The sequence below is a fragment of the Amphiura filiformis genome, chromosome 2 (genome assembly GCF_039555335.1).
Source record: "Amphiura filiformis chromosome 2, Afil_fr2py, whole genome shotgun sequence".
Lineage (NCBI taxonomy): Eukaryota > Metazoa > Echinodermata > Ophiuroidea > Amphilepidida > Amphiuridae > Amphiura > Amphiura filiformis.
Genome location: NC_092629.1, coordinates 92,261,865 through 92,277,285, shown reverse-complemented (window position 1 = coordinate 92,277,285; position 15,421 = coordinate 92,261,865). Strand labels below are relative to the sequence as shown.

The 15,421-nt window shown below is 35.6% G+C and overlaps 1 protein-coding gene across 1 annotated transcript in view; it reads right to left on the bottom strand.

Annotated features, from left to right (window-relative positions):
• Window positions 1-15,421, bottom strand: part of LOC140146835 (uncharacterized) — a 55,687-nt gene that overhangs the window by 11,363 nt on the left and 28,903 nt on the right. The window contains exons 3-4 of the mRNA XM_072168716.1: window positions 14,072-14,118; window positions 7,218-7,421 (exon numbers count right to left, since the gene is read on the bottom strand). Coding sequence (XP_072024817.1) covers window positions 7,218-7,421; window positions 14,072-14,118 — 251 coding nt within the window. The remainder of the gene's footprint in view (window positions 1-7,217; window positions 7,422-14,071; window positions 14,119-15,421) is intronic.

Below are 15,421 nucleotides of genomic sequence, written 5' to 3'. Positions count from 1 at the left end.
TTAATTTGAAGCAATACTTGATGCTGCTATCTTCAATAGATAGCATAAATGGAATAATTGCTTAATTTGAAGTTATACTTGATGTTGCTATCTTCAGTAGATAGCAAAATGGCAGCATTGCTTAATTTGAAGCAATACTTGACGCTGCTATCTTCAGTAGATAGCAAAAATGGCTGCACTGCCTAATTTGAATCAATACTTGACGCTGCTATCTTCAGTAGATAGCAAAAATGGCTGCATTGTTTAATTTGAAGCAATACTTGATGCTGCTATCTTCAGTAGATAGCAAAAATGGCAGCATTGTTTAATTTGAAGCAATACTTGACACTGCTATCTTCAGTAGATAGCAAAAATGGCTGCACTGTTTAGTATGAGGCAATACTTGATGCTGCTATCTTCAGTAGATAGCATAAATGGCAGCATTGTTTAATTTGAAGCAATACTTGATGCTGCTATCTTCAGTAGATAGCATATTGCCTAATTTGAAGCAATACTTGACGCTGCTATCTTCAGTAGATAGCAAAAATGGCAGCATTGTTTAATTTGAAGCAATACTTGATGCTGCTATCTTCAATAGATAGCATAAATGGAATAATTGCTTAATTTGAAGTTATACTTGATGTTGCTATCTTCAGTAGATAGCAAAAATGGCAGCATTGCTTAATTTGAAGCAATACTTGATGCTGCTATCTTCAGTAGATAGCATAAATGGCAGCATTGTTTAATTTAAAGCAATGCATTACGCTGCTATCTTCAGTAGATAGCAAAAATGGCAGCATTGTTTAATTTGAAGCAATACTTGATGCTGCTATCTTCAGTAGATAGCATAAATGGCAGCATTGTTCAATTTGAAGCAATACTTGACGCTGCTGTCTTCAGTAGATAGCATAAATGGCAGCATTGTTTAATTTGAAGCAATACTTGACACTGTTATCTTCAGTAGATAGCATAGATGGCAGCATTGTTCAATTTGAAGCAATACTTGATGCTGCTATCTTCAGTAGATAGCATAAATGGCAGCATTGTTTAATTTGAAGCAATACTTGACGCTGCTATCTTCAGTAGATAGCATAAATGGCAGCATTGTTTAATTTGAAGCAATACTTGATGCTGCTATCTTCAGTAGATAGCATATATGGCAGTATTGCCTAATTTGAAGCAATGCTTGACGCTGCTATCTTCAGTAGATAGCAAAAATGGCAGCATTGTTTAATTTGAAGCAATACTTGATGCTGCTATCTTCAATAGATAGCATAAATGGAATAATTGCTTAATTTGAAGTTATACTTGATGTTGCTATCTTCAGTAGATAGCAAAAATGGCAGCATTGCTTAATTTGAAGCAATACTTGACGCTGCTATCTTCAGTAGATAGCAAAAATGGCTGCATTGTTTAATTTGAAGCAATACTTGATGCTGCTATCTTCAGTAGATAGCATATATGGCAGTATTGCCTAATTTGAAGCAATACTTGATGCTGCTATCTTCTGTAGATAGCAAAAATGGCTGCATTGTTTAATTTGAAGCAATACTTGATGCTGCTATCTTCAGTAGATAGCAAAATGGCAGCATTGTTTAATTTGAAGCAATACTTGACACTGATATATTCAGTAGATAGCATATATGGCAGTATTGCCTAATTTGAAACAATACTTGACGCTGCTATCTTCAGTAGATAGCAAAAATGGCAGCATTGTTTAATTTGAAGCAATACTTGATGCTGCTATCTTCAATAGATAGCATAAATGGAATAATTGCTTAATTTGAAGTTATACTTGATGTTGCTATCTTCAGTAGATAGCAAAAATGGCAGCATTGCTTAATTTGAAGCAATACTTGACGCTGCTATCTTCAGTAGATAGCAAAAATGGCTGCATTGCCTAATTTGAATCAATACTTGACGCTGCTATCTTCAGTAGATAGCAAAAATGGCAACATTGTTTAATTTGAAGCAATACTTGATGCTGCTATCTTCAGTAGATAGCAAAAATGGCAGCATTGTTTAATTTGAAGCAATACTTGACACTGCTATCTTCAGTAGATAGCAAAAATGGCTGCACTGTTTAGTATGAGGCAATACTTGATGCTGCTATCTTCAGTAGATAGCATAAATGGCAGCATTGTTTAATTTGAAGCAATACTTGATGCTGCTATCTTCAGTAGATAGCATATATGGCAGTATTGCCTAATTTGAAGCAATACTTGACGCTGCTATCTTCAGTAGATAGCAAAAATGGCAGCATTGTTTAATTTGAAGCAATACTTGATGCTGCTATCTTCAATAGATAGCATAAATGGAATAATTGCTTAGGCCTAATTTGAAGTTATACTTGATGTTGCTATCTTCAGTAGATAGCAAAAATGGCTGCATTGTTTAATTTGAAGCAATACTTGATGCTGCTATCTTCAGTAGATAGCATATATGGCAGTATTGCCTAATTTGAAGCAATACTTGACGCTGCTATCTTCAGTAGATAGCAAAAATGGCTGCATTGTTTAATTTAAAGCAATACTTGATGCTGCTATCTTCAGTAGATAGCAAAAATGGCAGCATTGTTTAATTTGAAGCAATACTTGACACTGCTATCTTCAGTAGATAGCAAAAATGGCTGCACTGTTTAGTATGAGGCAATACTTGATGCTGCTATCTTCAGTAGATAGCATAAATGGCAGCATTGTTTAATTTGAAGCAATACTTGATGCTGCTATCTTCAGTAGATAGCATATATGGCAGTATTGCCTAATTTGAAGCAATACTTGACGCTGCTATCTTCAGTAGATAGCAAAATGGCAGCATTGTTTAATTTGAAGCAATACTTGATGCTGCTATCTTCAATAGATAGCATAAATGGAATAATTGCTTAATTTGAAGTTATACTTGATGTTGCTATCTTCAGTAGATAGCAAAAATGGCAGCATTGCAATTTGAAGCAATACTTGATGCTGCTATCTTCAGTAGATAGCATAAATGGCAGCATTGTTTAATTTAAAGCAATGCATTACGCTGCTATCTTCAGTAGATAGCAAAAATGGCAACATTGTTTAATTTGAAGCAATACTTGATGCTGCTATCTTCAATAGATAGCATAAATGGAATAATTGCTTAATTTGAAGTTATACTTGATGTTGCTATCTTCAGTAGATAGCAAAAATGGCAGCATTGCTTAATTTGAAGCAATACTTGACGTTGCTATCTTCAGTAGATAGCAAAAAATGGCTGCATTGTTTAATTTGAAGCAATACTTGATGCTGCTATCTTCAGTAGATAGCATATATGGCAGTATTGCCTAATTTGAAGCAATACTTGATGCTGCTATCTTCTGTAGATAGCAAAAATGGCTGCATTGTTTAATTTGAAGCAATACTTGATGCTGCTATCTTCAGTAGATAGCAAAAATGGCAGCATTGTTTAATTTGAAGCAATACTTGACACTGCTATCTTCAGTAGATAGCATATATGGCAGTATTGCCTAATTTGAAGCAATACTTGACGCTGCTATCTTCAGTAGATAGCAAAAATGGCAGCATTGTTTAATTTGAAGCAATACTTGATGCTGCTATCTTCAATAGATAGCATAAATGGAATAATTGCTTAATTTGAAGTTATACTTGATGTTGCTATCTTCAGTAGATAGCAAAATGGCAGCATTGCTTAATTTGAAGCAATACTTGGCGCTGCTATCTTCAGTAGATAGCAAAATGGCTGCACTGCCTAATTTGAATCAATACTTGACGCTGCTATCTTCAATAGATAGCAAAAATGGCAGCATTGTTTAATTTGAAGCAATACTTGATGCTGCTATCTTCAGTAGATAGCAAAAATGGCAGCATTGTTTAATTTGAAGCAATACTTGACACTGCTATCTTCAGTAGATAGCAAAAATGGCTGCACTGTTTAGTATGAGGCAATACTTGATGCTGCTATCTTCAGTAGATAGCATAAATGGCAGCATTGTTTAATTTGAAGCAATACTTGATGCTGCTATCTTCAGTAGATAGCATATATGGCAGTATTGCCTAATTTGAAGCAATACTTGACGCTGCTATCTTCAGTAGATAGCAAAAATGGCAGCATTGTTTAATTTGAAGCAATACTTGATGCTGCTATCTTCAATAGATAGCATAAATGGAATAATTGCTTAGGCCTAATTTGAAGTTATACTTGATGTTGCTATCTTCAGTAGGTAGCAAAAATGGCTGCATTGTTTAATTTGAAGCAATACTTGATGCTGCTATCTTCAGTAGATAGCATATATGGCAGTATTGCCTAATTTGAAGCAATACTTGACGCTGCTATCTTCAGTAGATAGCAAAAATGGCTGCATTGTTTAATTTGAAGCAATACTTGATGCTGCTATCTTCAGTAGATGGCAAAATGGCAGCATTGTTTAATTTGAAGCAATACTTGACACTGCTATCTTCAGTAGATAGCAAAAATGGCTGCACTGTTTAGTATGAGGCAATACTTGATGCTGCTATCTTCAGTAGATAGCATAAATGGCAGCATTGTTTAATTTGAAGCAATACTTGATGCTGCTATCTTCAGTAGATAGCATATATGGCAGTATTGCCTAATTTGAAGCAATACTTGACGCTGCTATCTTCAGTAGATAGCATAAATGGCAGCATTGTTTAATTTGAAGCAATACTTGATGCTGCTATCTTCAATAGATAGCATAAATGGAATAATTGCTTAATTTGAAGTTATACTTGATGTTGCTATCTTCAGTAGATAGCAAAAATGGCTGCATTGCTTAATTTGAGGCAATACTTGATGCTGCTATCTTCAGTAGATAGCATAAATGGCAGCATTGTTTAATTTAAAGCAATGCATTACGCTGCTATCTTCAGTAGATAGCAAAAATGGCAGCATTGCTTAATTTGAAGCAATACTTGATGCTGCTATCTTCAGTAGATAGCATAGATGGCAGCATTGTTCAATTTGAAGCAATACTTGACGCTGCTGTCTTCAGTAGATAGCATAAATGGCAGCATTGTTTAATTTGAAGCAATACTTGACACTGTTATCTTCAGTAGATAGCATAGATGGCAGCATTGTTCAATTTGAAGCAATACTTGATGCTGCTATCTTCAGTAGATAGCATAAATGGCAGCATTGTTTAATTTGAAGCAATACTTGACGCTGCTATCTTCAGTAGATAGCATAAATGGCAGCATTGTTTAATTTGAAGCAATACTTGATGCTGCTATCTTCAGTAGATAGCATATATGGCAGTATTGCCTAATTTGAAGCAATGCTTGATGCTGCTATCTTCAGTAGATAGCAAAAATGGCAGCATTGCTTAATTTGAAGCAATACTTGACGCTGCTATCTTCAGTAGATAGCAAAAATGGCAGCATTGTTTAATTTGAAGCAATACTGGATGCTGCTATCTTCAATAGATAGCATAAATGGAATAATTGCTTAATTTGAAGTTATACTTGATGTTGCTATCTTCAGTAGATAGCAAAAATGGCAGCATTGCTTAATTTGATGCAATACTTGACGCTGCTATCTTCAGTAGATAGCAAAAATGGCAGCATTGTTTAATTTGAAGCAATACTTGATGCTGCTATCTTCAATAGATAGCATAAATGGAATAATTGCTTAATTTGAAGTTATACTTGATGTTGCTATCTTCAGTAGATAGCAAAAATGGCAGCATTGCTTAATTTGAAGCAATACTTGATGCTGCTATCTTCAGTTGAAAGCACAAACTGGCAGCATTGTTCAATTTGAAGCAATACTTGACACTGCTATCTTCAGTAGATAGCACAAATGGCAGCATTGTTTAATTTGAAGCAATACTTGATGCTGCTATCTTCAGTAGATAGCATAAATGGCAGCATTGTTTAATTTGAAGCAATGCTTTACGCTGCTATCTTCAGTAGATAGCAAAAATGGCAGCATTGCTTAATTTGAAGCAATACTTGATGCTGCTATCTTCAGTAGATAGCAAAAATGGCAGCATTGTTTAATTTGAAGTAAAACATGACGCTGCTATCTTCTGTAGATAGCAAAAATGACAGTTTTGTTTAATGTGAAGCAATACTTGATGCTGCTATCTTCAGTACTAGATAGCAAAAATGGCAGCATTGTTTAATTTAAAGCAATAATTGATGCTTCTATCTTCAGTAGATAGCATAAGCAAAAATTGCAGCATTGTTTAATATGAAGTAATACTTGACGCTGCTATTTTCAGTAGATAGCAAAAATGGCAGTATTGTTTAATTTGAAGCTATACTTGATGCTGCTATCTTCAGTAGATAGCAAAAATGACAGTATTGTTTAATGTGTACATCCATATCAAAAGGATGCACTTGTTGATTGCTATATGTGTCTCATTTCACATAATAGCTAGGAATACATACCAGACTCATCTGAAGTGGAGGTCACTTCAAATCATCTCCAAGTCATATGGTTCAGGTAAACAGAGAACATGCCTGAAACCATATGATTTTGGGATAGCATAAATGACAGCATTGTTTAATTTGAAGCAATACTTGACGCTGCTATCTTCAGTAGATAGCATAAATGGCAGCATTGTTTAATTTGAAGCAATACTTGACGCTGCTATCTTCAGTAGATAGCATAAATGGCAGCATTGTTTAATTTGAAGCAATACTTGACGCTGCTATCTTCAGTATATAGCATAGGTGGCAGCATTGTTTAATTTGAAGCAATACTTGACGCTATCTTTAGTAGATAGCAAAAATTGCAACATTGCTTCAAATTAAACAATGCTGCCAGTTTTGCCATCTGCTGAAGATAGCAGTGTCAAGTATTGTGTTTCCAATTAAACAATGCTGCCAATTTGCTATCTACTGAAGATAGCATCGTCAAGGACTGTTTACAACTACAAAATGCTGTCATTTTTTTTGATATCTACTGAAGATTGCAGCGTAGGCGTCATTCTTTGCTATCTACTGAAGATAGCAGCGTTGCACACAGGCGGTGTGAATATCAAATGGCGTTACCTGAATGAGTGATTCCATTTGAAATCACACCCCTGTGTTAGAGATTAAGGTCATGTCTTCCAAAGGGGGTGTATGGATTTCAACTGCAATTACCCAATTATGCTACAATGTAAGTGTGTTCGCATTTCAGACAACCATTCGAAATGACAGACTCCTATATCCCCTGCACTTTAATATGGATAAAACTTACCCTTAATTGCTTATAATAATATTTTGTCTGGTTCTGCCAGCCATACTCACCCACTGCAGATCAATATCAGCGCGCCTTCCAATCCGCCTCATCACATTCACGGCTACATTGGTTCCATTTCTCCAACCTTTAACTGACGCTGTATTGGAACCTAATTGATAATAGCAATCATCTTTAGGACTGTAGCGGAGATGAAATAGTTTGGATTGTTGTTCTATGATATTTGGATGAAACACGTGACCTATGGTGGTGACCTGGAATAACATGGGGAAATAAATTATTGGTTGAAAGTCTACTAATAATTTCTGAAAATAAAAATACACTTAAAATGTAAACTTTGTCAAATTTGGTATTTTTTAAATAGAACTTAGCCTAGGGTATTGGTATGTCCTTCGAACCATGATAGGTTGCGGGTTCGAACCTCAGCGGTACTCTCGTGTCGTATACAAAAGGCTTGGGTTGAATAAGTCGAGTGAGAGTGCTACACCGTGTTAAGGGTGTACTACACCCCTGCCCAATTTTGTGTCTATTTTTGCATTTTCCTCAAAAATTATAGAGCATTAGTGACAAGTAAGATATGTATATTATAGGGGCAAGGACTACAACTGCTACACTGGAAATTTTATTTCTGCACAGACAACAGTTGTGGAGTTACAGTCAAAAATGAGGGAAAACCAATATTTGATCAATAAATCAATAATTACTTGCCTTGAGTTGCTGAATTTTCAGTGCAGTAGTTGTAATCCTTGCCCCTATAATATACATATCTTACTTGTCACCAATGCGCTATAATTTTTGAGAAAAACGCAAAAATAAGCAACAAATTGGCTAGGGGTGTAGTACCCCCTTAATCGAGCGTATAATACATTTTAGCAGTAAGCACCGTTTGAGGTCAGTGAATTTTGTTACTATGCATACATGAAGCCAAAAGATAGGTATGCTTCTAACAATATTCATCAATATGCAAATATTAAAGGGTTAGAAACTTAGGGTTATGGTTATCTTATTTGCATAATTATTGTAAATATTGAATGAGGTAACTATCAAAAAAATATAAAACGTTTTATAAAACACTTAAAATACCGATGAAGATAGAGACTTAATGTTGACGTTTTCTCCAATCCAGTCTCCACTCACCATAATATTTACTCGCCAAAGTACATTTTGAAAAAAAAATTAACTCAAGTTTAAATGTTATTATACTGCTGTCAAATGAGCTCATTATACTTTGATCAAATTATTTCTGGCTGCCTTTAATTAGTTTCACTGACTGAACAAATACGTGACATCATGCCCAAGGTTAAGGTTTCTATTTTTGAATCTGATGAGGGGCTGTGCAATAATTAGGAGCCCTGGGGGAGGGTAAAATTGGTGGAGGCAAGATTTTTTCGTCAAGCCTAGTTTTTGGTAGGTACGTCGAAAGGAGGGGGGGGGAACAATGTTTGACAGACATTTACGAGGTACCTTTTAATAATACGCCCTAAAAAGGTCTATAGAAAAACAGTACAACTTGAAACGTTCAATAGGGCCTATAGATAATTTCCTGCTCGCTACGCTTTCATTATATATCGAGACCATTAATGTTTGGGAAATGGAAACCATGTATTTGGCATGTGCAAAGGTGGTGGGCAAAGATTTTTGGCAGACCGAGAGGGAGGCAAGCAACTCTTGGCATGAAGTTTGGAAATCCCCCCGTGGGCTCATAATTATTGCACAACTCCTTAATTCAGTGATTTTTTCCTCATATAATTATGATATGTACTACATGTACATACGTAAACCCGACCACTGAGCCTGTATTAAATTTGATAGCCAAAGCGTTCTAGGGTTTGCGTCTTGCCCGGTCCGAAGATAGAATTGCAGAAAATGTGAGTGAAAAACAAAGAATTAATGATAGAAGGATTCAAAAAAGAAACAGCAAAAAGAAAGAGAAATTAACGATAAACAGGAAGCCAAATTTTGAAAGAGAAGGAGACAAAGACAAAGCTATATCAAATTAACCGTCATGAAGCATTATGTGCGGGACCCCCGGGAATACTTGAAACAAACCGTGAGTATAGAGAACATAATGGAAACATTTTTGTGGTCAAAGCAGAAGTTAATTTTGCATAAATCTGCATGTCTTGTCCGGGGTTCTTGATTCCATATTGATACTGAGATTCCGAGAACATACCCCAAACAAGGCAAATTTGACAAAAAAGATGTCCAAAAATAAACTATGAACTTTCAATTATTTCTGTTTAACTATATGGTAAATTTGCCCAATGCTGGAAAAATTTTGCGAAAAAGCAAACAAAATCTGCTCATATCCAAATCCAAATCCGTTTTCTAAAAATTACAACCCAAGGTTTTACCAAAAATCCCCAAAATGCACCCAAAATCTGCCGCAAATCCCCGCAACCACCTTTCCATTAAGACCATCTTGGTCCTTTGATGTAAATGGAATTAAGTCAACATTGATTTTGTGATATGTCTTGCGAACTAAATAAACTGTAATAGTGTTAGTGCAGGTTGAATACGCTATAGATATATTTACATTCAGCGATGTGCCATTTAAGGCGGTCAGATTTGTCATATTATATATGTTTTTTATCTTATATATATGGCCCATACACCATTAAAACAAACTGTTTCCAATTGCCCCAACCGTTTTAATAATTAAAACAAACAGGTTTACAACAATGCTTTATATAATTTTTCGGCGGTGGTTACACCACGTTTTGATTTTGTGTTCTTGGGATATGAAACAAAAATAAACTTGAAGGTTTTTATCAAGATTTTTCACATGAGCAACATGAAATTGATATTTTAGCTAATAAACGACAGGCTATATACTATAAAATCTGTTTTGCAGGGATACCCGTAGCAGGGAAAATCAACATTAGTGTCGTACTTGCCGCTTATAAACAACCATCATCGCATCGCAACATTGTTTAAAATGCATAGGTCTGCTTCTGAGACAGTTTGTAAGAAATGTGTGGGGATGCGTACTTGTATGTGCAATGGGTATGAGGTTTGTTGGGAGAGCGGGTGGTAGGGGTGTGTATATTACATGGGTGTTTGTTTATATAAACGGTCGCTCCGTGGGGAGACACGCTTGGGTCCTGATGGGACAAGATGCTCAAACCAAGTTAAAAAGCCTATAGCATGTAGGCCTATAATATGGAAAGAGAAGTGAGAAACAGATTTGAAGACAAGTGGATGTAGGTGTGTGCTAGGGTGGGTGGGATGTGTAGATGCACACCAGTATGTATGGTGTGTGATGGGGTGTGTGTCGTGGGTGTGTATGGGGTGCGTATGCGGGGGATGGGTGTATGTAAAAAGCATATCTGGCTGTATATCAAAACTCGGGATCAATCAAAACCTATACACCAATCCGAGAAGCGTTTACTGTATTTGGCCCTCTATTGACGGCAACACAGATGTACCAGAGCGGGAGATTTAATTCGTAATTCAATACTCATGATTGTGTATTGAATATCACTATTGTGTACAATTCCCGGGTACAATTCTGTATAGCACACAATAAATAATGGATGGAACCCCCGACATCGGAACACCGCAGTTTTACATCGGGGACACCGCAGTAATGGCGAAGTCGGATAGGTGTATACCTCATATACCTAATACTCAAGAACAGTAATTAAAACTTAAGATTAAACAAAAAGATGATTGATGATGACGATATAGTGCTTATAAGAGGAGCTCATTATAGTTTGTATATATCGGGCATTACAACTGCTTGCTATTTGAATTCTCCCCATTTATGCCATGCAACAAATGCAGGCAGTGTTTTGTAATTGACCATCCTTTGGCATATCCCGAAATCCTTTGCAGCAAAAAATAACATCGACACTTCAATGCATTTATATTGGATTATTTCAGAAGAAAATTGCATTCCTTTATAAGAGGAGGAAAATCTTTCTGGAATAACCCATTACACCGTTGACTGTGGAACGTGGTCATTAAAGATGTTGTGATGACGTAGATTGGGTTTCTTTCGCAAAGGCTTTCGGGATATGTCAAATTAGCAAATTGCCTGGTTGATTAATGAAGACCTGTAGCATCTTACTTCTTAACAATAACTCTACGATGATTGACAAGAAGGGATTATTTTAAATGGTAAAGGTGAGTTTATGAGATGCCACTTTTCAGGTTTTAGCCTGAATTCAGGTTTTTTGCGAGTCCAAATTCCCGCGTTTTAATTGATTTCCGGTCCGTTTTGGGGTTTTTTGGCCTGCATTCACGTGCTTTTTCAGGTTTTTCTTCCCAGTTTCAGGTTTGGCATTTGTGGTTTATACTACTGTAAAAGTATAAATTTTCGCGAGGTTTTTATTATCGCAAATTTCGCGAGTGGACATAAAATCGCGAAAATAAAAACTCGCGAAAATAACCTTTTGCATTAGGTTTCTATTGTATCAATATCAAAACCGCGAAATTTAATTTAATTGACAAAATGTTCAAAATCACGAAAATATCTTCTCGCGAAAATATTGACTTTTACAGTACTTATAACATGTATTTAAGCTAAATATATCTGCCTACTCCATATTCACTAAAAATGGGTGATGAGGACGTGCGGCTACTCGACCCCTATTTTTCAACCCCCTCGCAACCCCTTCTTTCTTTTACTGTCACCAAAAAGTCTTCTTAGGCCTTCTTCAAATTTCTGCCTGATGATCGCTCACCGGATGACGCCGCCGTTTTTTCTCTAACATTCATACAATTTCAATATTTTTCTTCAAATAAAATAAAAAGCATATTTTTGGAAATTATTAATTGTCAAATTTATTATTCTGACACTACGGAAAGACTCCTTTCTTAGGCTTTCTCACTCAATCCCTTCTCCCGTTTTGGTGAATCCCTTCTCTCTATTTTGACATGTTTGGGGGATACTATTTAAAAACTTTTTTTTTTTTTATTTGTTCGGGTTTTGACAACCCTGGATAACCCAAGAAAGCCTCTATTGAAGCTTATTTCCATTGGGGTCCATTTGAACACCGGGACGGGTTGGGAACAGTCAGGGCTTAACACCCTACTCTTTTCGAAACTGGCTGCGAGATACATATACAGGTATGACTCTCTGTACACGGGACCGACGGCTTAACGTCCCCTCCGAAGGACGGAGTACTTTCATGATTCATTTACCCAATTCTAAATGAACCATGCGGAGAGCGGAAGTCTGAATTTAATCTACAGAAGTTGCCAATTACTTTCAGACTTTTTTTTTCCAAGTCAATATCCCAGCAAATCGCCACCGCCGGGAATCGAACCCGGGACCTCATGCACTAAAGGCAAGTACCCTAACCATTGCGCCACGCTCTCCCTCAAAAATGTGTCCAACAAAATTTAACTCTTCGATACAATGTATAATTTATGACTTCGGGTGCAGTTATTGATTACTTTTAATATTAAAACACTACAGCTATTGATAACGGTCTTAAATTATGTATGATATTAAAAATACAAAATTAATATATTCATTTTGACCGATGCATGTGTTACGCAAATTCTTATCTGTAAATTAACACACAAGTATTTCATATTCATTCATGTTATAGATATCATTTATTGATAAAAAGAAACTATGTTAGCGTTTAAGGGCTCGGATAGGGACGTTTTCACGTACTTTAATCTAATACAAATTCTATAGCAAATTATTAAAATTTGATATTTTTGAAATTTAACAGTCCTGTAAGTAAATTGTAGAAATCTAATGATATGTGTATGTAGCAAGGATGAAAAGTCGTCCATCATATGACAATTTTGACCTTCGTATTGAAGATATATGTTCCCCCCAAAAAAATACCTAACAATTTTAGGTCGGTTTGGGAAAAAAAATGTATATCTCAGTTCAATACGAAAGGTCAACATTTTCGATTGATGGTCGGTTTTTTGTCCCATCAGCTACATACACTTTAAGTACCTATCATTAGATTGATAAAGTTTACTTCGAGGACTTCGAGGACTGTTAAATGTCAAAATTTTCAAAAAATTTCAATTGTTATAATTTGCTGTAATATTTGTATTGTATCGCAAATTTAAAAAAAAAAATCAAAATTATTAGATATCAGAAGGACATTCCTCGTATTCAGAAAGCAATTTCATGTGTCTGATGTGCTCTCATGTCCCACAAAAAATACTGTGCATTAAGGTGGGTGGCCCTTAAAAAGAAATCGCTAGGATCCGCAACATACTCATCCATCAGGGTACATTACTTTAACCCCAATACCAGGGTTCGGTTTTTGCCGGCAAAAACCTGTTTTTGCCGGCAAGGGTGGCAAAAACTGGCAAAAACCTGTTTTTGCCAGTTTTTGCCTGGTTTAAACCGGCAAAAATGGCAAAAACTGGCAAAAACTCACTTATAGTCACTCAAATATTAAAAAGTAACACAGAAAGCTCATAAACAGTAACACACAACTTTTAATGAATCATTCAACTTATTTTGTGTCTCATCAAGTCCTTAAAATGAAAAAGTTTTGAATTTGATATATGCCACATTTCGGTTAAATGCACTTGGGCAATGAAAACGCATGCCTTTAATTTTACTTAATGTTACTTATAATTACAAAATCTGGCCTTGTTACACTGAGGAAATTATTTTTGTAACTTAATCATTTGTTTTGAGATGAAAAACTGAACTACAAATCACTTTTTTAGTTTTTGCCATTTTTGCCGGCAAAAACTGTTTTTGCCAAGCGGTTAAAACCGTGGTTAAAACCGCGGTTTTTTCCACCTGCGGCAAAAACCTGCGAACCCTGCCCAATACAGATGCACATTCATTGAATGACCTTTGAAAATTTGGGTACACAATCTCATGCTCCGCAACTTCAGGTCAAATGTTGCGGTATGATTGTTTAATTGAGGTTATTGAACTATGTCATTGGGTTGAGGCCATTCTCACCTTGTCTTTGACAATCCGTCTTGGCAGTGTCTTCAATCTCAGATTGGCTGCAATAAAAAACAATTATTTTGTTATATTTACTGGTATGGTTAAGGGATGTGGTATGAGCGTTTGGACAGTATTTTATGTGGGACATGAGAGCACATTATCAGACATATCGAATTGCATTCTAAATACGAAGAATGTCCTTCTGATATCAAATAATTTTAATTTTCACATTTTATGGCAAATGATTAAAAATTGATATTTTTGATATTTAACAGTACTCGAAGTAAACTTGATAAATCTGATGATATTTTCTTAAAGTGTATGTAGGTGGGATGAAAAGCTGACGATCAATTGAACATTTTGACCTTTCGTATTGAAGATATGGATTTTTTTTCCCAAAACACCAAAAAAAAAGGTCTTTTTGGGAAAAAAATCCATTTCTTCAATATGAAAGGTCAAAATTTTCAATTGATCGTCGGCCTTTCCTCCCAGCTACATACACTTTAAGAATACCGTAAAACCCCGTCTACAAGGATATACCTAAGAAACGCCCTCAATAAAATTGGTTGCTTGTTGTATTTGGAATTTGAGCAAATATATACTGGCACTGGGTGGCTATGCATTCCATCTAAGTATGTTGTAACACCAATCAATTGTATTGACATAATAACGACTGTTTCGTATATCAGGATCGTATAGCTCAATTGATAGAGCGTCAGACTTTGGAACTGAAGAGAGCATGCTCCGGGCACCGGTTCCGTTTTTTCATTCTCGTTTAATTTTAACTTTTTGACATGTTCTTTTTATCTTTCTTCAAATCTACCTTTCTACTTTTAATTTTAGGTGCGTTTTTTTTTTTTTAATTTTTTAAAAATTTTTTTATAGTTTTTTTAGTAATTTTGTGGTTTTATAGAAACTAGTAAAAGCATTTATTCTAAATAATAGCGAAACCCACGGTTAGACAGATGTGTTGTAACTACTTGTCTGTCCTCGTCTTTGCAATAAAACCTATGTTGCACCTTTGTGCCATCCCAATTCTTGAGGTAGGGTGCGTTTTTGGCTTAAGCACGATTTTGTTTCTACTTGAAATGAAATCAAAATAAATATTGTTCTGTTGCCACAATTGCAGTTTTTCAATAAAAAAATAGATGAGGAATAATAATTATTCCATATTTGAATCTATTGTCCCATCAAGAATAGAGTGTCTTCAAAAACTTCAATCAATTCATCTGACAAAGGAAACTATTCTGGTCATTCAATTTTGTTTCGCTTGCACCTGTTATATCACAGGCGTTGGTAGAGAAGGCACACTTCTCTTGTCTTCACCGAAGTAGTGATGTAAACACTAACATGATTAATTAC